At 34.0% G+C, this 23,453-nt stretch overlaps 1 protein-coding gene across 1 annotated transcript in view; it reads right to left on the bottom strand.

The window, feature by feature from the left end:
• The window catches only part of LOC118198352 (neuronal acetylcholine receptor subunit alpha-10-like), a 292,952-nt gene that overhangs the window by 12,573 nt on the left and 256,926 nt on the right, over positions 1–23,453 (bottom strand). The window contains exon 6 of the mRNA XM_085822803.1: positions 6,514–6,814. Within this exon, the coding sequence (XP_085678929.1) occupies positions 6,514–6,814 (301 nt within the window). The remainder of the gene's footprint in view (positions 1–6,513; positions 6,815–23,453) is intronic.

The raw sequence follows: 23,453 nt of genomic DNA, 5'->3' as shown, positions 1-23,453 counted from the left end.
GACTGGCCGTTCATAAAGCTACCTACCAGCACTACAAGGGATGCTCTTCTCCTTAGGCTTTACATGGAATACCAAGGACAGCAGTGGCCAAACTCTCAATGGTACAGTTTGCTATTTGGCTACCAGTACTCTGGTAGATGAGGACTTACACCTCCCGGCCCATGAAGAGTGAGTATAGACCCACCCCATGGACCATCAGGAACTGCCAAGTTCATAAATTTTATACCCCGTGGCGGAGACTGCCTAGGTACAAATCCTAGCCAGTACGTCGACCCTCGGGGGGATCATCTTGAGTACGACTTACAAGCTAATTTTTTTAAGTGTTTTACAAATATTTATGAGCTACTTTTTATAATTATCACATTTTGTGTATCGTAATTAAAATTAATAAAACTGAAAGGTGGTGGATGTTAATTCTGCACCACCAGGACTTGGCGATTGATGTTGCCAGACATTTTTCAACTAAAGTATCAAAAGGAGACTAAAAAAAGTCGCAAAATCGGTGATCACGTGATTTTTTGTGACGTCATATTACGCATGCTCACCACTCATGACGTCATCACAGATTTACTGTCTATTGGTTCCATAGGTTACAAACTATTCGATTCTTAGTCGTTTTAATTATGTATGTTAGGTTTAACGAAAATTTTAAAACTGTATTGCTCATTTTCAATTGCTTAAATATGCATTTCCGTTCTTAATTAATTTTCATTTAATGTAGGTTTACATTTTAAAATTAATTTGTGCATATCCATTCTTAAGAGATTCGTCACGTTTGGATTGTTAGCTCTTTTGTACTAAATTTTTTTTTTGAGATGGCATTTTTTTTTTTTTTTTTCTTTTTTTTTTTTTTTTTGTGCTTAGTTGTGAACATTTTAATTGAAGAATGCTTTTCCAGTCTGCGTGGTGGATTTAGATTCTGATCACTTAAGAAAGCCTTGCTCTTTCACTGTTAAATTCTTTCACTGTTATATAGGAAAAATTGCCGTTGGTTTGCTTTTAAGTCATTTCCATTGCTTAGTTCTCAGCAATATAATAATCAGGAGCTACAAGTTCTTTTGTTCGATTCGTTATCACCATAGCGGCCGAGCGGTAAAGTCGCTGAACACTGGTAGTTCGGTCCGAGGTTCGAATCCCGCGAACGGGCTGGCTGCATTGGCGTTTTCGTGGTTTTCCCCATGTGTAACGTGTATACGAGCCAGTTTCCCTTAGAAAGTCCTCCACGAAGGCATCCCTCCCCTTAAGCAGATAGCCCTCGAGGCTTTGCCATAATCACACACACACACACACACGTTATCACCATAAAACTGGGGGACACTGACTGAAACAAAATGCACGGGGGACGAGCGGCGTAAGGAGATAGGTCAACTTTTATTTAAGGCTAAATAAACTGTTTTTTTTTAATATAAATTATTTTTAATTGAAATATTATTTTAGCATAGAAGCATTTTACGATATACACTAGTTATCATAAATTAAGGAAAAATCACAAAAAACACGATTATTGAAAAAGTTACATGTAGAATTTTATGAAACTTGCCCACAATATGCAATACATAGTAAACTATCGAATAACATAAAAAGAAATTACCAGACAATTATGGTAGTATAGAAATTAGCACATGTATAAAATAAACAAATCAAAGATGTCAGTTTGCTATAGTAAAAGTACCTTCAATATGGAATATAATCGCCTCTAGAAACAATACAGCACATTCAGCGATGTGTGATGGTTTCAATTATGCGGTTTATCAGTTCCATAGGAAGCGAAAGCCATTGCTCTTGCAAAGCAGTTGCAAGCGCGGCAAGGGTCTAAGGGGGCGGATTGAGAGCAGCTAGACGTCTGCCTAAAGCATCCCAAACGTGCTCGATAGCATGCAAGTCTGGGGATCGAGCTGGCCACTCCATGCGCATAATTGTTTCCTGTTGAAGATAATCATATACGATGCGAGCCCTGTGTGGTCTTGCATTGTCGTCCTGTAACAGGAGAGCATCACCTATTGCCCCGGCATATAAGCGCACATAAGCATCAAGGATGTCATCTCTATAAATATGAGCATTCACGGTTCCTCTTGGAAAAACATGGAGGTCTGTGCGTCCACCCAAAGAGATGCCACACTAAACACAGACACTTCCTCTTCCGTATGCATCTCTTTCACGGATGTTTGACGGATGATAACGGGTTCCAGGTTCTCTCCATATCAAATTACGCCTACTATCGCGTTCTAGACTAAACCTGGACTCATCCGTAAAAAGAAGAGACCTCCATTGCTCAGGCGTCCAGTGGACATGTTGTCGTGTCCACTGCAAACGGTCCCTCCTATGGCGTGACTTGAGCGGCACGCAAATGGTTGTTCGCCTCGCATACAGACCACCTTCGTGAAGCTTTCTACGCACAGTTGACGTTGACACCAACCTTCCGGTGGCTGCAGCAACGGAGGATCTAAGAAGAGTCGGAGTAGCGGCTCTTTTCCTGAGCGCACATAATGTCAAATATCGGTCATCGGCGCTCGTCGTAGCAGTTGGCCATCCTTGGCTGAACCTCCTAGATGCCGAATCTGTGATTTGAAATTGTCTCCAAAGTCTATGAACCACAGAAGAACTCACATTTAGCCATCTGGCCACTTCTGTTTGACTTTGTCCTGCCTCTAGTCTCCCAATGGCTTTCTATCGCAGTTCTGCAGGCAAATGATGCCTGGAGATCATTGTTACGAATTGAATATCTCAGATTTCTGATGTCACTATCGCAGTGAAATATGTGGGCTTGCTCTCAAACATGGACTTTTATGCTCCTCGCAGATGACGTATTCCGAGTGCAGCGCCACTAATTCGCATATTGGAGTTTTACTCAGCTACTCTTACTTGGCAACATATTCAAATTTTACACGGTTTGGCTTATTTTTGAGGGAGTTATCGCTATTTTTGTGATTTTTCCTTAATTTATGATAACCAATGTATTGAAAAAATCTTTGAAGTCGCAAAAAAATTTCGCAAAATTTGAAATACTTAAATTTTAGTATGTCAGAAGTCGGAAATTTGGGAAAAATCGCACGATCTGGCAACACTGCTCTAATCCCAAGTCGCCCTATAAAAGGGGGGAATATAAAGCATGCTCTCGTGGTATAATGGTCAGCACACACGGCGCGTATTAGAGAGGTTCGAGTCCCGGTGAGGGGATTGCTCATTTTTCACGTCTCTCATCATCAAAAAACCTAATACCACTACAAGGAGGCTTTCATAAACGATTGATTTTAGAGAAATTGGCTGGTTTTTCATGTAATATATGTGAGAGAGAGAGAGAACGGAGGACGTGGGCACTAGCCCTTTATCAAACGGTTAATTAGTATAGCACCACGTCCACCACTATCTATAGCACCCCTTCAAAATACATAATGCCACCTGAAAGGTATTCAACGTGCACGACAAGACATACAATATAATATGTTACAGAGTTACAGATTAATATTCAAGATACATTACTGGTACATTACTGATACAAACATGACAGATGCTGAACTGATAAAAGGCTGATATAATACTAATATTAACACTGATTAATACTGCTACAGTACTGATACATTGATATAACACTGAATATTATTACTGATTAAATGGGAATGATTTTGCATAAGTCGGTAAATAAATCCACGAAATAATACGTTACAGAGACTCAAAATATTGCGAATTAAAATATCACAAATGAATGTTCTACTGTTACATTTCTTATACTATTGTACTATCTATAGCACCCCTTCAAGATACATAATGCCACCTGAAAGGTAATCAACGTGGACGAGAAGACATACAATATAACATGTTACAGAGTTACAGATTAATATTCAAGATACATTACTGGTATATTACTGATGCAAATATGACAGATGCAGAACTGATTAAAGGCTGATATAATACTGGTACTGATATTAACACTGATTAATACTGCTACATTACTGATACATTGATATAAAACTGAATATTAATACTGATGAAATGGGAATGATTTTGCACAAGTCGGTAAATAAAGCCACGAAATTATACGTTACAGAGATCTTCCCCCCCCCCCCAAAAAAAAAAGAAAAATGAGAATTAAAATATCATAGATCAATGTTCTACTGTTACATTACTTGTACATTACTGATGAAATATAACTGATACACGACTGATACAAGGCTGATATATTAGTGATACAATACTTTACTGATTGTAAGACTGTTTTTATTGCTCATGCGATATATGCACGAGCAAATATGCATATACAATACTTTACTAGTATTAATACTCATACAATACTTAACTGATATTAATACTCATACAATACGTTACTGATATTGATACTCATACAACACTTTTATTGGTATTAATACTCATTCAATACTGACTAATAGTGATTAATTGTAAATGGGAAATACTGATACAATACTTTACTCAATTATGACTGTTACATTACTGATACAAATGTGGATATATAAATGTAATATATGTGCAAAGCCCGAAAGCTCTCATATAGCCAGGGGACGAATGGTTAAGACAGCTGAACATTGGTATTTTGTATCGGGTTCCAATACTGGCGAGCAGGTTAGTCAGATGTGTTCCTGTCATTTCTCCCATGTATAACGTAAATGGAACTAATTTTACTATGAAAGTCTTCAATGAAGACGGTCTTTCTTTTGTATAAACTCTTGTGTGCTTTGTCATATTCAAATAACCTAATCTTCTAACATAAGGGTTTTATTTCATCATTAATAACCATGCTATTGAAAAACATTATTAAGATATATTGAGAACAAGACCATAATAAGACGAAATATTTAATTCCAAGCTGAAGAGGCTTTCAAAATCGGAATATTTTTATGCTAAAACTTCCGAAGACTCTTTCTAAAATATATCAGAGATATCATCTGAAACGAAACCGCTTATATCATTTTCAGACGAAATATTTTTGCCAAGCGCAAAGCAATGGAAAAGCCAGCCTGTTCCATAAATCCGACTGTCTCTCGTATCGTTGGACAGTTGTTTTTTCATACTATACTTGCAACTTCTTGAAATATTGCGGTTTTTGGCTGCGAGCGCCTTGTGTTGTTGGATTTTGAATTTGTTTTAAAATTTTGCTCATGTCTGAATGGGCCCTTAACAGACAAAATTTAGGCTATAAAAAAAGGGAGGGGGGAATAAAGAACGAACAAGAAAATGTTAAGGAATGGCCTACTTATACTGCGTACGTTTTCGGAGGGGGAGGAAGAGTCCAATTTGAACAAGGCCTTCTAAATTTGCTGCCTTATAAGATCCTAGATTTTCTGTGCTTCATTACATTTATATGAAGCATGAATTTTAATAATTTCAATCCTTCATGTCAAATGCGGGTATAGCGGGATGTATGAGAATAAAAATATCCAGTTTTTGCCAATATGTGAAGACTTAAAAAGGGCCCCATTTCATGAAACTATATTTAATTAAGGGAGCAAACTTCAGTTTTTTAAGCAGACCAAATGGGTTTTACTGATAATGAAATTTTATTCCCAATCCTACAACTGTTTAAATGGATTGAGGCATCATTACAGTGATAACTGATATGAATTGCGGGTTGAATAGATGGCATATTTTTATTTATTAGTCCAAAGGGGCTTTGTACCTGAAGAACTATTGTTTTCGTTTTGCGATTTTGCGTTGAATCACTATAAATGTCCGTTTCACTTTTCAAACTGTTGCCACCCAATGTTAGAGTCCTGCATTATATTTGAAGAAATTAAAGAATGAAAAATCTGCATAAATGTATGCATATTTCTCGCATTGTGATAAAACAACGGTATCTAGAGCCATCATATTTTGAATGACGTAATCTCCTACGAATATGGGCATGTGGAAGAACAAATTTGGAGTTTGTTTTATTATCGATTTCATAGTATTTTCTAAATCTTTAACGAATTTTTGAGTAACAAACTCAACGATTTAAAAGCGAGCAATGGTAACAGTCTACGGGGAAAAAAGACCTTTTTATCTCCAGCGCGCGGAACTGTGTATCGAAAATTCTAAAGATATGCTTATTTTAAAATTATTTTGCGACATTGTTGTTGAACTGAATTTTATGGTTTAAGTGCATATAACATGATATTTAATAAATAAAGGTAACTCACAAAACGTTAAAAAAAGGCCCTTTGGACGTAATTTAAAATCTGAAGCCTTCCAGAATTTTTGGGCTATTTTTATTTATTTATTTATTTATTTATTAAATTGAAATGTGAAATTATTTTTATTTTAAGTATGTTTTCGCTGTTGTTTGCTGTGCGGTTTTTATCATGCTTAAATACGGGCCAGTCTTCCTTAAAATATTCTTCACAAATATACATTAGCTGATAACCTAAGTATAGTTTTCCAAAATCAAACACCCCAATCCTAATTTCCATGTCAAGAACTGTGAGGTTTGAAGAGATTTATATCATTAAGAAATTGAATTGCAGTTATACTAGACCTATTCTACAAATTGAGCAAATAAGATAAACTAAATGTCAGCCTTACTTGACAGCATGAGTAATAGACTTCATTTCGTTCCACAAGCATGGTAATCAGGTCCCATTCTCCATTCTCCACGTAATTCGACAAATCTCCTTCCTTGGTCTGGATGACTACGTTGACCCGGAATCCATCGTAAGACCAAGAGGCGAATTTCATGGAACAATTTTGCTCGTCGAAGGGAAACCAAGCTACGTTTATTTTGCATGAGCTCCGAAAGATGGCGCTGGATAACCATGTCAAGTTTCCATCAGAGGAGACGATAACATTTGTGCTTAGAATGGCGTTATTATATTGCGAATCAGCGCTAGTGATTTGAAAAAGGAACAGCAGAATTAGTCACATAAAATAAATTAATGTAAATTATTAATCACATAAAATAAGTTTAAAGAGAGGAAACTAATAAGAGAATTCGAATATGCTTTAAAAAAAGGATTAGAAGTACTTGAAAATCTTTTTTGTGCCAAATAAGCTCTCGTGGTACTTAAAACACAAATCTGCGCTTTTAGTGTTTGAAAACTGCCTTTAAATAAACGAAAAATAGAACATTTCTGTGGCGACACTGTAACACTGAAACGCTGTCTATCAAATTCTTCGTGTTGCGAATCTTTTTCTATATCTTTAAATTTTTAACGAAGATATTTGAGGTTTTTATGTATTTTTGCTTTGCTGCGAAGTGAGAACTGAATTAATTGACTGAGAAATCTATCTCTAATGAAATTCGAGGAGATAAGTTTGAATAAAATGCAGCAAAAAATGCGTATAATTTAATATTCCGTACAAGGAAGTCATGTGGTGTCCGCAGCAGGGTTTTTTGTTTTATTTTATATGCATTGTATTATGGAATATCAATTACATTAATGTGATTATAAAAAGTAATGAAGCAGTGGGTCAATAATCATTAATTATTTAGAACAGCCAAATTAATGGAAAGATATTATTTAATTCTTCATATAATTTATATGAGAAGCTGTTTTTAAACCAAGCTGTTACCTTGGATCAAAGGTATATTGACAAAAAAATTGCGCTATCATTTCAGAAAATTTGACATTTGGAAAGTAATGCATATAATCACTGTGATATTTCACTAAATGTGAAAGATTTACTAGCATCTCCCCTGCGGGGCACTTACTGAAAAACAAACTTCAAGTCGGAGCAGAATGTGAAGACTGAGGGGGGAGGGTATCCATAAGGCTAAACCGCCAACTCATTAGTGGCATTTGGAAGGGGGATATCTACAAGGCTGAAACAGCCAACTCATTAGAGACATTATGGGATTACACAGAGGTGATTGTTCATCCTACCTAAAGCATTAGAGTTTAAGTCACAACTTAATTGCAAAAGAATCTATAAAACATTAAACAAAATCTGAAAGTTTTCAGGTTTTAACGGGTCTCCTAAAAGCGTTTGTTAAGGTTTTTTAGTCCAAATGGGCTTTGTCCCTGAAGGACTATTGTTTTCGCTTTGCGATTTTGCGTTGAATCACTATATATCTCCGTTTCACTTTTCAAACTGTTGCCACCCAATGTTAGAGTCCTGCATTATATTTGAAGAAATTAAAGAATGAAAAATCTGCATAAATGTATGTATATTTCCCGCATTGTGATAAAACAACGGTACACAGAGCCATCGAATTTTGAATGACGTAATCCTACTGCGAATATGGGCATTGGAAGCCGTAATTTGTTTGTTTTATTGTCGATTTCAGATTTTGTAACACTTCAACGAATTTTTGATTAAAAAAACTAAACAATTTTAAAGCGAGCCATGGGAAATTTGTACAGAAAAAACATTTTTATCTCCAGCGCGTGAGATTCTGTATCGGAAGTTCTAAAGATATGCTCAATTTAAAACTATTTTGCGATATTGCTCTTGAACTGAATTTTACGGTTTAAGTTGGAAGAACGTGATATTTAATAAATAAAGGTAACAGACAAAATGTTAAAAAAAACGCCCCTTTAGACGTAATTAAAAATCTGAAACATTTCAGATTTTTTTTTTTTTTTTTTACTCCAAAGGGGCTTTGTCCCTGAAGGACTATTATTTTCGTTTTGCGATTTTGCGTCGGACTCATAAACGTCGGTTCACTTTTCAAACTGTTGCCACAAAATGTTAGAGTCCTGCATTATATTTGAAGAAATATTAAAGAATGAAAAATCTGCATAAATGTATGTATATTTCTCGCATTGTGATAAAACAACGGTACATAGAGCCATCGAATTTTGAATGACGTAATCCTACTGCGAATATGGGCATGTGGAAGCCGTAATTTGTTTGTTTTATTATCGATTTCAGATTTTGTAACACTTCAACGAATTTTTGATTTAAAAAACTAAACAATTTTAAAGCGAGCCATGGGAAACTTGTACAGAAAAAACATTTTTATCTCCAGCGCGTGAGATTCTGTATCGGAAGTTCTGAAGATATGCTCAATTTAAAACTATTTTGCGATATTGCTCTTGAACTGAATTTTACGGTTTAAGTTGGAAGAACGTGATATTTAATAAATAAAGGTAACAGAGAAAATGTTAAAAAAAAAATTTTTTTTTTTTTTTAGACCAAAGGGGCTTTGTCCCTGAAGGACTATTGTTTTCGTTTTGCGATTTTGCGTCGGACTCATAAACGTCGGTTCACTTTTCAAACTGTTGCCGCAAAATGTTAGAGTCCTGCATTATATTTGAAGAAATTAAATAATGAAAAATCTGCATAAATGATTGTCTATTTCTCGCATTGTGATAAAACAATGGTACATAGAGCCATCGAATTTTGAATGACGAAATCCTACTGCGAATATGGGCATCTGAAATCCCAAATTTGGAATTTGTTTTATTATAGATTTTATATTTTGTAAAACTTTAACGAATTTTTGATTTACAAACTCAATGCTTTAAAAGCGAGAAATGGCAACGTTATATAGAAAAAAAATACTTTTATCTCCAGCTCGCGAGACTGTGTATATCGGAAATTCTAAAGATATGCTTAATTTAACATTATTTTGCGATATTGCTCTTGAACTGAATTTTATGGTTTAAGTGCAAAGAACATGATATTTAATAAATAAAGGTAACACTCAAAACGTTAAAAAAACGCCCCTTTTTACGTAATTTAAAATCTGAAACATTTCAGATTTTTTTTTTTACTTTTTTTTTTTTTTTTTTTTTTTTTTTTTTTTAATGCTTTTGCTAAACTTGCAGTCTATTAGTGTGCTGTTACATTCCTACTAACCCACTGTTTTTTCTTTTTGTCTTTTTAGCTTTATTATTAAGCATCATTTTCTTACCGCTAACGCTATATACCATTAAACAGCAAAATTACAAAAATTTTAAAAGCGAGAGAGCAGTATAAGTTTAGAATTCCTGATGCAGCGTTATGTTTTGGCATACTTTTTTTTTTCATTCTTTTCTCAGTTCATCATATCAATGTTTACTTTTTTTTTAATAATATGGCTTTACAAGACTCTATTTATTTATTTATTTGCTTTTTTTTTTTTTTTTTTTTTCCCAAAGGGTGTTAGTCCAGAAGCGCTATTAATTTCCCTTTGGCATTTTACGTTAGAATCTTTAAATGTCCATTTCACTTTTCAAACTGTAGCCACCAAATATTATCGCCCTGTGCTATATTTAAAGAAATTACATAGCGAAAATTCTGCATAAATGTATGTATGCTTCTTGCACTGTGATAAACCAACGGTATCCAGTTTTGAATGACGTATGTATCCACCCGAATATGGGCATCTGGAAGCCCAGCTTTAGAATTTGGAATTTGTTTCATTATCTATTTGATATTTTGTAAATCATTTATGAGTTTTTGATTAAGAAACTCAACAATTTCAAAACGATCAATGGCAACACTGTACGGGGAAAAAAATTAATCTCCAGCGCGCGAGACTGTGCATCGGTAATTCTAAAAATATGCTCTTTTTAAATTATTTTGTTACATTTTGTGATGTGATATTGCTGTTGAACTGAATTTTATGGTTTAAATGCGAAGAACATATTTGATAAATAAAGGTGTGACACACAAAATGGTAAAAAATGCCCCCTTATGCATAATATAAAATCTGAAAACTTTCAGATTTTTTTTTTTATATTATTAATGTGTTGTGTGTTTACTTTATTTATTAAATATCATGTTCTTGGCGTTTCCGCCACATAAAATTCGGTTCAAAAGTAAAATCATTAAATATTTAAAAATAACTTATCTTGAGAATTTCCGATATACAGTTTCACGCGCTGGAAATTAAAATGTTTTTTTTTTTTTCCCCCTGTACAGTGTTGACGTTGCTCGCTTTAAAATCGTTCAGTTTGTTAATAAAAAATTCATTCAAATTTTACAAAATATAAAATAGATAATAAAACAAATTCGAAATTCATATGGCCTTAAATTTCTTAGAAAAATTTCTTGCCGGTCAGAAGGTTGATAAACTATCAGTATTGGACCCATTTCGTTTTCCTCTTTTGCTGATTTCTATTGTTTGTTAGTCACTCCATCTTCCTGGAAGCTTTGTTTCGAATACTATGAGTACAAACGTTCTGCAGGTAATTGTTCCACTCTATTACAGTTTTACTGGCCATATAGAGCTTACCATATTGTGTCCATGAATACAATTTTTACTTCCTCGTACGAAGTAAAAAGGAAGTATTGAAAAGTTTCAGGCAGCATATTTCAACGAAAATACCCATTTTGACTGCTATCGAATGCAATTTAACGATGTTTTTGCGTGATATCTGTACGTAAGGACAGAAAAAAATACTCGTTTCCTCCAAAAAAATTATAAATCTGCTTTAAAATTAATTTTGAAGAGAATGTTTCGTGGCGTCTGTACGAACGTATGTACGTACGTACGTATCTCGCATAACTCAAAAACGAGTAGCCTCAGAACGTTGAAATTTTGTATATAGGACTGCTATAACATGTAGATGTGCACCTCGTATTTTGGTTGCAATCGGCCGCACCAAACGTATATAAATATATTTATATATATATCCATTGTTACCCGGCTCAGTGATCTCAGTTTCTTTACTCTTATATGTTGGTAAATTGTACATTTTTTGCTCTAAAAATGATTGAATTATGTTGTTTTTATCTTCCGGTTAAGGTTTTTATGCCTTTAGTAAATCTGTATGCAATATTTTTAGAATTATCAACACTTTTAAAGTTGTCTAAGTGGAGCTAAGCCTTTTTTTTTATGGCGGCCATTGATTGTTTACATTTGAAACAACAGACTAGTGGATTTATTGCCAATCTAGAGAAACTTAGCTTGGCAACAACAAAGATAACGCCTTCATTTATTATTGCCAATTAAATCATGCTTAATTTTTTCTGGAATTTTTTCGAGGAAATAAGCGTTTGAGATTTGCTTCGTAATTTTTAATAGAGATATTTTGAGTTTTTTATGTATTTTTGCCTTCTCGCGAAGTGAGAACTGAATTAATTGAATGAGAAATACTCAATCGTTTGTGAAAAACTGTTTCTTTTTTGTTTTGTTTGCTTAATTTCTTTTATACATCATTCTAGCTTTATTGTAGTATTTGAATAGAACATGTGGCAACGATTAGATAATTCTATTCTTTAAATTATATAAATTTTGTGCATTATGAGTTACAATATGAACGAAATATAATACTCTTAAGTGAATCTAGCGCCAGAGTGTCGCTATGGTAAACAAATACTAGAGTGAATTTTAAAGAATGCATTTATTCTGTTGTGGTTTATGCACTGTCGGCGAAGTAGATTTAATTCAATCCAATAAGTTTAAATGAAATGCAAGAAAAAATGCGTATTCCGTACATTTAATATTCCGTACAAGGAAGTCATGTGGTGTACACATCAGATTTTTTTTATAGTAGGATTCCACACTTCTGAAAAAAATCCACTGATTGATATTCTGCAGAAGGCAGGTCTTAAATTTTCACAGTTTGTTTCGAAATACAAGGAAATAAATATAGCAATAACAGTTAATTTACAGCCTTTTCCATAAAGACAAAACCTGTCTTATCGAGAATGAATTGAAGCCACATCAAACGAAAGCGAGAATGGTATGAGTGTGTTGTTAAATCAACAGGTTTTCATAACTGGCGCAGAATCGCACTTTTTAGCGGCAGTTTGATGTTCGACAGGATAATACGTTAATTACCCAAGACAATGTTCATTTTACCAGAAACTTTGGAATTTAAGTCATAAACAACATCTTCATAACTATAAAAAACAAAACACTGCTACTCATCTCGGTTTACTTCTATCAGGCTAAACTACTAGCTCGCAAGCGCTAGACAATGTATGGCAATAGACTGTGAGGTTTTATCTATTTAATTTTCAGTTACTTTCCTGTCATTCTCTTTTCACCCACGCTTTTCATGCTAAAATGTAAATGAGATAATGAACGTTTATTCAGATTGAGGGAGAAAGAAGTGCTATTTAAGAGAAAGTTACGCAAGTTATTTCTAGAGCGTGTTCTGCCTACTTCAGGCTACGTTGTTCCGTGACTGTTAGCGATTTGATTCTGGAGGCTTTGAGTGCTTCTAGCTATTCGGCTTGTCTTGCCAGTTTTCTGCGAACCAGAGCCTTTCCTGTGCGTTTAAATTATCCTATGAGCCGTTAGGCTAATCTAGTACATTTGAATTAGTTCAACATTACGTATTCAAGTTTAGCCAGAAGTGTTTCGCTTATGCAAACCCAAGTTGGGTCATTATTACTTCTTGTGTTCAAATAAAAGGGCTATTTACACCTTTCCTCTGACTTTGTTTGTCTATAGTTTAAGACAAGAGGATTATTTCTTTGTAGTCTTCATAGAGCTCACTAGTTTATGCTACCAAACAAAATAAGACTATAATATAACAATGTTCACCTTACCAGAAGTTTCGCTGTTTTAGGTATAAATCATAATTTAATTGCTAGGAAAAAATAAAATTCTACTACTCTCACTGCAGGTTGAAATACCAAAATCGGTATCGGTCGGGATATGAGAATGATAAATAAATGTTATTTTAACATAGATTTTGCAAAACATTTCATAATTTAAGGTGTAAATAATTACTAAAATAATAGAAAGGGTAAAAAAGCACTGCTCATCCTGGATTACTTCCGTTACCGAAGATTTCTTTTCAAAAAGTGTGCTAGAGTATTATTTATTCTCTACTTAAGCTTGTTAAGGGCATTTAGTTTCATCTTTTATCTACGAAAAATTCCGTCCAGTTGTTTAAGAATAATTTTCATTGCTGTTTATTTGTTTGAAGAGAAAAGGTCCTAATATTTTATTGCTGTTTATTAATTGCATTATTTTCTTGGATATTTCCTAATGACATCGTTGGCTTCATGCCAAAACCTCGGATCTATTTAAGGGGTACTTCAATACTTAACTGAGCTCGCAGTTTATCAGTCTGCTTTTGCACTCACTCCTATTAACATTTTTTTTTGTCCAAAGGGACGTTGGCCCAGAAGGAATATTAGTCTCGAAACGGCATTTTGCGTCGAATCATATAAACGGCTGTGTCACTTTTCAAATTGTTGCTACCAAATATTATTACCCTGTATTATATTTAGAGAAGTTAAATAATGAAGAATCTGCATGAATGTATATATGTTTCTTAGACTGTGAAAATCAACGATACCTAGAGTATTAAATTTTGAATAACGCACTCCTCTACCCGAATAGGGGCATCTGGAAACCCGAATCTTGAATTTGGAATTGTCTTTATTATCTATATATCATATGTTTTAAACTTTAACGAATTTTTGATTAAGAAAATTTATTATATTTCACAATTTCATTCAAAATATATGAAAAAGAAATGCTTAAACTATAGGATATGTTCCGAATAATATCAGACATTCTCTTGTTGCTCTTAAGAAATTTCATCAGGTTTATAAATATATACAATAAATATTTCAAGAACATCATTTGAAATATAAGAATAAAAGCTTAAGGTATAGGTAACAAATAACATGAGTAAATGTCATAAAATCAAAACGATAATTTTTATAATGAGAAAAACTTTAGATGCCTTTATCTCAAAAAGGGTTTTGTCCCCTTTATGGGAATTTTTTCCCTTTATGCTTTATAGAAAACATCTGAAAAAAACCGTTTCAGATATTTTCTTGAAATTTGCATCGTAGTATAGTGATGTTATTTCAAATAGTGTCAACTAAAACAGTTCATGTTTTATTTTTAAGTACATATATAAGTATCTCAAAATATTCGACGATATTGAGAATTAATACACATTTCGTCCAAAAAATTAATGGTATATGAATGCTTATCAGGACTACTACTTATTTACTTATCAGGACTAAAAAATTAATGGTATATGAATGCTTATCAGGACTACACTCTTAGACCAAAAAAAAAAAAAAAAAAAAAAATCTGAAATGTTTCAGATTTTAAATTACGTCCAAAGGGGCGTTTTTTAACATTTTGTGTGTTACCTTTCTTTATTAAATATCATGTTCCTCACACTTAAACCATAAGATCCAGTGCAACAGCAATATCGCAAAATAGTTTTAAAACGAGCATATCTTTAGAATTTCCGATACAGAGACTCACGCGCTGGAGATAAAAATTTTTTTTCTGCACAACGTTGCCATTGCTCGCTTTGAAATCCTTGAGTTTGTTAATCAAAAATTCGTCAAAGTTTTAAAAAATAGGAAATCGATCATAAAACAAATTTCAAATTTCAAATTTGGTCTTCCACATGCTCATATTCGTTGGAGGATTACGTTATTCAAAATTCGATGACTCTATGTACCGTTGTTTTATCACAATACGAGAAATATACATACATTTATGCAGATTTTTCATTATTTAATTTCTTCAAATATAATGCAGGACTCTAACATTTTGTGGCAACAGTTTGAAAAGTGAACCGACATTTATGAGTCCGACGCAAAATGCCAAAACGAAACTAATAGTCCTTCGGGATTCAAATCCCTTTGGACTAAAAATGCACCAAGAAGAAGTTATCCGAATGGGACGAAAATCGGTAGAAGAACCACAAAGAAACAAATAATGACAGTTTGAGAACAATTGGATGATTTATTGAAGTGATAGAGCTTCACAAAGTGAAAAAGTCAGTAACGCCATGTCCACCTATGGCCCGTATGCAATCGGTTATACGGCTTGGCATTGATTGATAGACGTTGCGGATGTCCTCCTGAGGGATATCGTGCCAAATTCTGTCCAACTGGCGCGTCAGATCGTCAACATCCCGAGCTGGTTGCAAGGCCCTGCCCATAATGTTCCACACGTGCTCAATAGGAGAAAAATACGGCGACCTTGCTGGCGAAGGTAATGTTCGGCAAGCACTAAGGCAAGTAGTAGAAACATATGCAATGTGGGGGCGGGCATTATCTTGCTGAAATGTAAGCCCAGGGGGCGTAACATGAAGGGCAACACAACGGGCCTTAGAACTTCGTCGACGTACCGCTGTGCTGTAAGGTTGCGACAGATGACAACCAAAAGGGGTCCTACTATGAAATGAAATGGCACCCCAGACCATCACTCCTGGTTGTCGCCTGTCTGCCAGTAGACAGTCCGGTTGGTATCACACCGCTGTCCGGGGCGTCTTCGCTGGTCATCAGGGCTCAGTTCAAAGCGGTACTCATCACTGAAGTCTATCATACTCCAGTCAGTGACATTCCAGGGCGAACGAGTCCGACACCACTGAAAACGGGCTTGACGCTGTACAGAGGTCAATGGTAGTCGGCGCAAGGGGCGCCGTGACTTCAGTCCCCTTTCTGTGAGCCGTCTATGAATGGTCCTTGCAGTCACTGAAACACTAGTTGCACGTACAATCGATGATAATGATGCATCTGGGGCTGTGAGTGTCTCTCTGGCGATTGCTCGGTCTTCACGTTCTGTCGTTTCTCTAGGCCTACCACCTTCTTCCTGACGCTTTGTGCGGCCATGGTTCACCCATTCCTGCCAACATCGTCTAATAGTGTCATCGCTCCTGCTCAAATGTCGGGCTAATCGCTGATAAGACCAACCGGCTTCTTTGAGCCCAACTACATGACTTCTCTCAAATTCTGACATCTGCATATTGTTCGCGCACCTGTGTGCGAGGTATAGTTACTGTCTACCAGAGTACACGGAATGAAGTTCGCGAAGAATGTATGACCTGGAATCGTAGTTTCCTCCTCTTAAATATCCTGCCAGTTGCGCAGATCAGATGCGCTGTAGCGACAACTGTTCATTCATTGGCAGCCAAAATGTAAAATTTTGCATTTTTTTGGTCTAAGAGTGTATCTCTTCTTATCTTTTTTGGAAACATGTAAGTGTCCTTAATAGAACAGTAAGTTTACCTAAAAACTTGGTTCTTTTAAACTGTAGAAGAGGTGGCAAGAAAAGGAAGTGTTTAACTACCCTTCATTCTTCACAGTTCACAGGCGTTCCGGCACTTCGGAATACGAAGACCACCACTTGTGGTCTGAACATAAGAAAAGAACTACAAGCTAACTAAATTTAAATAAGAGCTAAACTCAAATACTTTACACAGACTCGTAAAACTAAGATTGGCCTTTTAGATCGTTACGTATGTAGTACGCAGAATGCGGGAAAAATGCAATACGTCTTCAATATCAAGAGAACTAAACCTCTGACGTTAAAGGAGAACAGCAACTGACTAAAAGCACGCGTGAAGCAAAGTGGCAAGAAGGGTCAGTCTCTCTCTCTTCTTGTCGAAAAGCCACAACTTAAATACTTAAAGAGTTTGCAAGCACAATTTGCATAAACAGACTAACGCTTTTATTCTGGCCGGAAGTGGAAAACAAGAGAGGACAGTAAAGTTTTAAAATCAAATAAACGTTAGTGAAACTTAAGGTCCTTATATGCTTAGTATTTCTAGTTTCATTGTAATCTTAAACATTCTTTACCTTGAGCAAACAAGGTAAATGTTTTTACTATTTAAAATTAATTTTTAATATTGTTTATTACATTTATAAGTATTCAAAATTATTTAATAAAAATCGCTACAAAGTTAATGAAGGAAAAATATCGGTATATTTAGCAAGATTTTAGCTTAAAATTTATCTTAAATTTAGATTCTTTCAAGAGGATCATATGACCCATCAATTTATTTTAGTTGCCATTACTAAGGAATACTCATGTCGAGACAGAAGTATTGAAAATTTATAAGTATTCAAAATTATTTAATAAAAATCGCTACAAAGTTAATGAAGAAAAAATATCAGTATATTTAGCAAGATTTTATCTTAAAATTTATCTTAAATTTAGATTCTTTCAAGAGGATCATGTGATCCATCAATTTATTTTAGTTGCCATTACTTTATACTAAGGAATACTCATGTCGAGACAGAAGTATTTAAAATTTATAAGTATTCAAAATTATTTAATAAAAATCGCTACAAAGTTAATGAAAGAAAAATATCGGTATATTTAGCAAGATTTTTATCTTAGACTTTATCTTAAATTTAAATTCTTTCAAGAGGATCATGTGATCCATCAATTTATTTTAGTTGCCATTACTTTATACTAAGGAATACTCACGTCGAGACAGAAGTATTTAAAATTATTTAATAAAAATCGCTACAAAGTTAATAAAGGAAAAATATCAGTATATTTAGCAAGATTTTATCTTAGACTTTATCTTAAATTTAGATTCTTTCAAGAGGATCATATGACCCATCAATTTATTTTAGTTTCCATTACTTTATACTAGGGAATACTCATGTCTTTGGAGACAGAATTGCGTTTACTAAATTTAAATTAAAGTGGTTATGATTTATTTAGTAAACGTAACTCTGTTTTTGTCAAAACGAAACATATATCAAACAAAAGCATTTTTCTCGAAACAATTTATCTTAATTTTGTAGATTCATAAAATGATTTGCGATTATATATTTCGAAATGCTTTTCTTCTAGTGGTGTATGAAAACAACTGAAACATATTTTTAGAAGAATTCGTGAATTATTTTCTCAAAACAAATCCAATCTTTTGAATAAACAAGATTAGTACATAATAAACAAAACTGATTATAGTGTCGTATCGAAATATATTTCAAGCTTTCATAAAAATCTGGAAAGTCATGTTAACTAACATGAAAGCTTCTTACAATTTGCATTTGAGAATTTCTATACAAATATTTTATTGCCAAGATTATTAGGTTTCATTTTAGCATGCGCAACCTTTTGATCGACATGAAGGCTAGTTTTATTCAATTTCAAAAATACGAGCCATGATGTTAACAAATATATATGTATTTATTGATTTCTCGTCAGCGTAAGAAGAGTAAACCTCTCTCCTCCATGAATACAATACATGTTTGAGACATCTAAAGCGAAAATCTCTCCTAGAGAGAGGGCATTTCGTATAAAGAGTCAATCCAAATTTTGATACGGTTCCTTTTGAAATCAAATATGAAGGCTCAAGAGTAAATAAATAAATCAAAATATAAGAAATAGTTTATCATGAGGCAAAACGTAGTAATGTAAATTCACAACTGAGATACTTCTTTACGAATATTTTTAATAAGATACTTCTTTACGAATGATACTTCTTTACGAATATTTTTAACAAGGATATCACAAATGGAAGATAAACGTGGAAATGTGAAATTAAAAGCTAAATTATTTCAGGCCTTTCATATACATAAAATTTATATTCTTTTCGTTTATGATATTGATTTCAATCCAGTTCTCAACGCTTTCAAAACTCTTAACAGTAATTCTGTTTAATGTTTCCTTCATAGAAAGTGTTGCATTCGTTTTCAATTGGCTCTGCGCTTTGACTTCATTATAAATATAGTTATTTCTTCTCCATTTTTTGCAAAAATATTTTTATTCCTGTAGAAAAGGAATCTGTCTGATTGACCTCGAAAACGGAGTTTAATTCTGAATCTACGCCAATCAAAGGTCGCTTTTTGCCTAATTGTGAACATTATATTATCCTGAAATATTAAAATATTATTTTTAATTACTTTTACGAAATAAAGAAAGTTTTGTAATCGCGAAAAATTTCGGGTATTCTATTTCATTTAAAATATCATTTCGACTGCTATCGAATCCATTTGAACAATTTTTTTTTTTCCATGGCATATGAATATACGGACAGAATAAAACTCTTTTTTCGAGAATGGATTGTAAAGTGGATTTAAAATGGATTCAGGAGGGACTTTTTCGCAACATCTATACGTACGTACGTACGTACGTATATATATTGTGCATAACTCAAAAAATGATTAGCCGTAGAACGTTGAAATTTTGTATATGGCTATAACATGTAGTTGTGCACCTGCCTCTTTTGTTGCAATCGGCCGCGCCAAATGTATGCATATATATATATGTGTAATAATAAAATTCCAAGTCAAGAATACACTTAAAATTCTAACTGTATGTTCTTTTCATTTTTAATGGCGACGTTCTCTTATTTGAAAGTACGTGGAATTAAATCCACAGCCCGTAGTCAAGTTGTTTTTCCCGCCTTTTCTACACGTACAGTTATAGAAAGTTCTGGAAATATTTAAAGCGAACTGGAATGGCTGACGTTATTTCTTGGAAGCTCCGCCTTTCCAGAGGCTATAAAAGACTCGCAAAAGGAATATCGGAGCTTTTTCTTAAATGTCACGATGCAGTAAACTTCATACAAAAAGTTATGAAAAAAAAATATAAAAAGTTTATTAGTAATTCTTTTTATTTACTCTGGATATCTGATTTTTGTAACAGCTATTTCTCCTGAATAATAATAAATGGATCCTGTTTTTTAAACCTATCGTCTGATTATTTAAGCTACGACTAAAGCTGATACATCATATATATAAATATATATATATATATACACATATACCTACTCTCTTACTCGGCTGGGTGAGTTCTGTATTTTTATTTTTATATGTTAGTAAATTGTGTACTTTTTTGCTTTAAAAGTGATTGAATTATGTTGTTCTGATATTCCGGTCAAGGTTTTCATGCCTTTAACTAATCTGTATGCTATAGTTGTAGAATTATCAACAATTTCAAAGTGTAAGGGGAGGCTAGGCTTAACGTTGCAACTATTTCTTTACATTTGAAACTCTTAGTTAGTATAGTGAATTGAGCCAGTTGTTCCGTCAACTTCAGTATCCTTTTGCCGAGTGGGATTGGAAGTCACTAAAATTTTCACTCTCCGAAAGTTTTGCTTCTCTGCCTGTTGGCCGCATTGCTTATTTTGGCTCAGAAATTCTAATTTTATTGCAAAAATTGTTTTCTAACTGTTTTAACTGTATTTGGTGTTTTATGTTTTTTTTAATATATATTTTTCGATTTTTAATAAAGATAGAATTTTGGGATTTTATGTATTTTTGCCCTACGGCGAAGTGAAAACTGAATTGATTGAATGAGAAATATATCTATAACGAAATTTGAAGAAAGAAGCTTAAATGAAGTGCAGCAAAAAATGTGTATAATTTAGTAGGCTGTACAAGGTACATTATGTGATTTCCATATCAATTTTTTTAAAAAATTTTGTATTCAAACGTTTTGTCCTAATATTATTCTTTTATTAGATATAATTTCTTCCCTCATTTTGCCGGCTAATTTTTATCTTTTAGAAAAAAACTTTACTTTTAGAAGATTCAACTCCTTCATTGATCTTTGGACGCATTGAAATACTTGGTAAATTTTCCAAAATGTTAGATATTGACTCCCCCGTTTAAAGGCTGATTGCGTATGTTATTTTTAAGTCGCTTAGTTTAAAAATGTATAATTTTAGCTATACTTCCAAGGTATGGTAACCAATATAACATACTAGAATTCAAAATTACAAAAAAGACCAGGCTATAAAAATTTTTGTTATAAAATAAAGCTTATACATTTCGATATTTGAATCGCATACAATATTTATCGATTAACCCAATAAAAAACTAAAGGAAAGCTTCTTTCCTTCTACTTATAATAGCAAGCACCACATTTGTAAATGTGAAAATTAATATTACAGTAAATATAAAAAAAATTAAATATGCTAATAATAAAATAAAAATTAAAAGTGACTATGAAATGTATTTATTTACCTTTCAATGAAAGAAACTCATTTTAATTAATTGTTTAATAAGGCATCAGAGACATTAAGAAATATAAGTTATCAAGGTCATATATATAAAAATTTTGTTTCTTTTCAAAAGAAACAAACGTAAGACATTTTCTTTAAACATTTGTTTGTTTCTTAATACGTTTGGAAAATCAATTCTAAGTAAAATAATATTTCAACCTACACTCATGTCCATAAATTAAGGATAATTCGGAGTCACGCGGAAATCGAACTCTAACATAAATATATCACCTGTAAAATCACTACACACATCTTCAAGAATCATATGCAAATTTCAGGAAGTAACCAGATGACACCGATGGTACGTCACAATGACGAGAGTGTAAGAGAGTGATATATAACGAATACAGGCAAAGAAGTAAAATTGTTCGCAGGCGCTTTATAAGCATTTCAGTGCAATAACCGAATAGTTATGACACAAAGGCCACATTTTGATGATTTTTTACGTGATAGAATTATCGGCCGTCTGGAATGTGGGCGTACCCAACTAAAAGTATCAGACGAACTTGGAATTGCCCAGAGTGTCATCTCCAGGTTTTGGCAACGATTCCAAGATGATGATAATGTGACTAGACGTTACAGCACAAGTCGCCCCAGAGTTACAACGCCGAATGAGGACCGGTATTTGGAAGTTACTGCCAAAAGAAACAGGCGGAGCACAGCCTCAGACCTGTTTCGTCAGCTCTCTTCAGCCACTGGTACGACAATTTCAAGGCAGACCGTGTATAGACGCTTAGGGCAGATTGATCTAGATATTCTCGTAGGCCTGTCAGATGTGTTCCACTTACTGCAACTCACTGTCGCCTGCGGTTAGCCTGGAGTAGAGAGCATGCATTGTGGACACCGCAACAGTGGGCTTGTGTGATGTTTTCCGACGAGTCTAGGTTTAGCTTGCAGTCTGATTCTCGCCGGACTTTCATATGGAGAGTTCCAGGTACCCTTTACCACCAAGAAAACATCATTGAACGACACCGTTACGGTGGTGCAGGAGTGCTCGTTTGGGTTGGAATTATTCTGGGTTCCAGAACTGACCTGCATGTTCAAATTGGAACCATGACAAGCCAAATCTATCGGGACGTCATTATGGAACAACATGTACGTTTTTTTCGGGGCGCCATGGGCGCACAATTGGTGTTTATGGATGACAACGACCGTCCTCACCGTGCAAACATCGTAAGCGAATGCCTTCAATCGGAGGATATCACCCGTATGGACTGGCCAGCATTCTCACCGGACTTGAATCCAGTAGAGCACGTGTGCTACATGCTTGGTCGACGAGTTGCAGCCCGTCAACCTGCTCCTACATGTCTACCGGAACTTCGGAGAGCATTGCTTTTTGAATGGTGTAATATCCCCCAAGATCAGATCGATAATTTGATACTCAGCATGCCTAGGCGTTGTACGGACTGTATTGCATCGTCTGGGAGACATACAATGTATTAACAATCATACCAACCATGTAATATTGGTTTTTTGTAATTTGTTCCAGGGAGAAAAAAATCGCTAGTTTTTATAATAAATATTAAACATATAGCATTTTTTTTTTTTTTTTTTTTTTTTTTTTTTTTTTTTTTGCTCTTTACCTTTTGTTTAATAAATAAGCTTTACAAATAAGTCAAATTTGTTTTGCTTCTAACTCTTCCTTTGCCTGATTTTGCATTATCCTTAATTTATGGACATGAGTGTATTTTCCTCCTAGGCATCGTTTTTCTTGAGAATATATATTATAAAGATATGGCAAAATATGTTTTGTATATAAATTTCTGCGAATATTCTGCTGGATTGCCTGTAATATAAATAATTTTCAACTTATCTATCAGAAAATGTATTGTTAAAAGTATCAGAAGAACTGGACTACAATAAATAAATGCTTCACTTTGAATTCAGGGAATACGAATAAAATTTTCT

This window comes from Stegodyphus dumicola, chromosome 8, assembly GCF_044657685.1.
Source record: "Stegodyphus dumicola isolate Sdum_Otavi_A_Nest chromosome 8, ASM4465768v1".
Classification (NCBI taxonomy): Eukaryota; Metazoa; Arthropoda; class Arachnida; order Araneae; family Eresidae; genus Stegodyphus; species Stegodyphus dumicola.
This window is presented reverse-complemented; position numbering and strand designations above follow the sequence as displayed.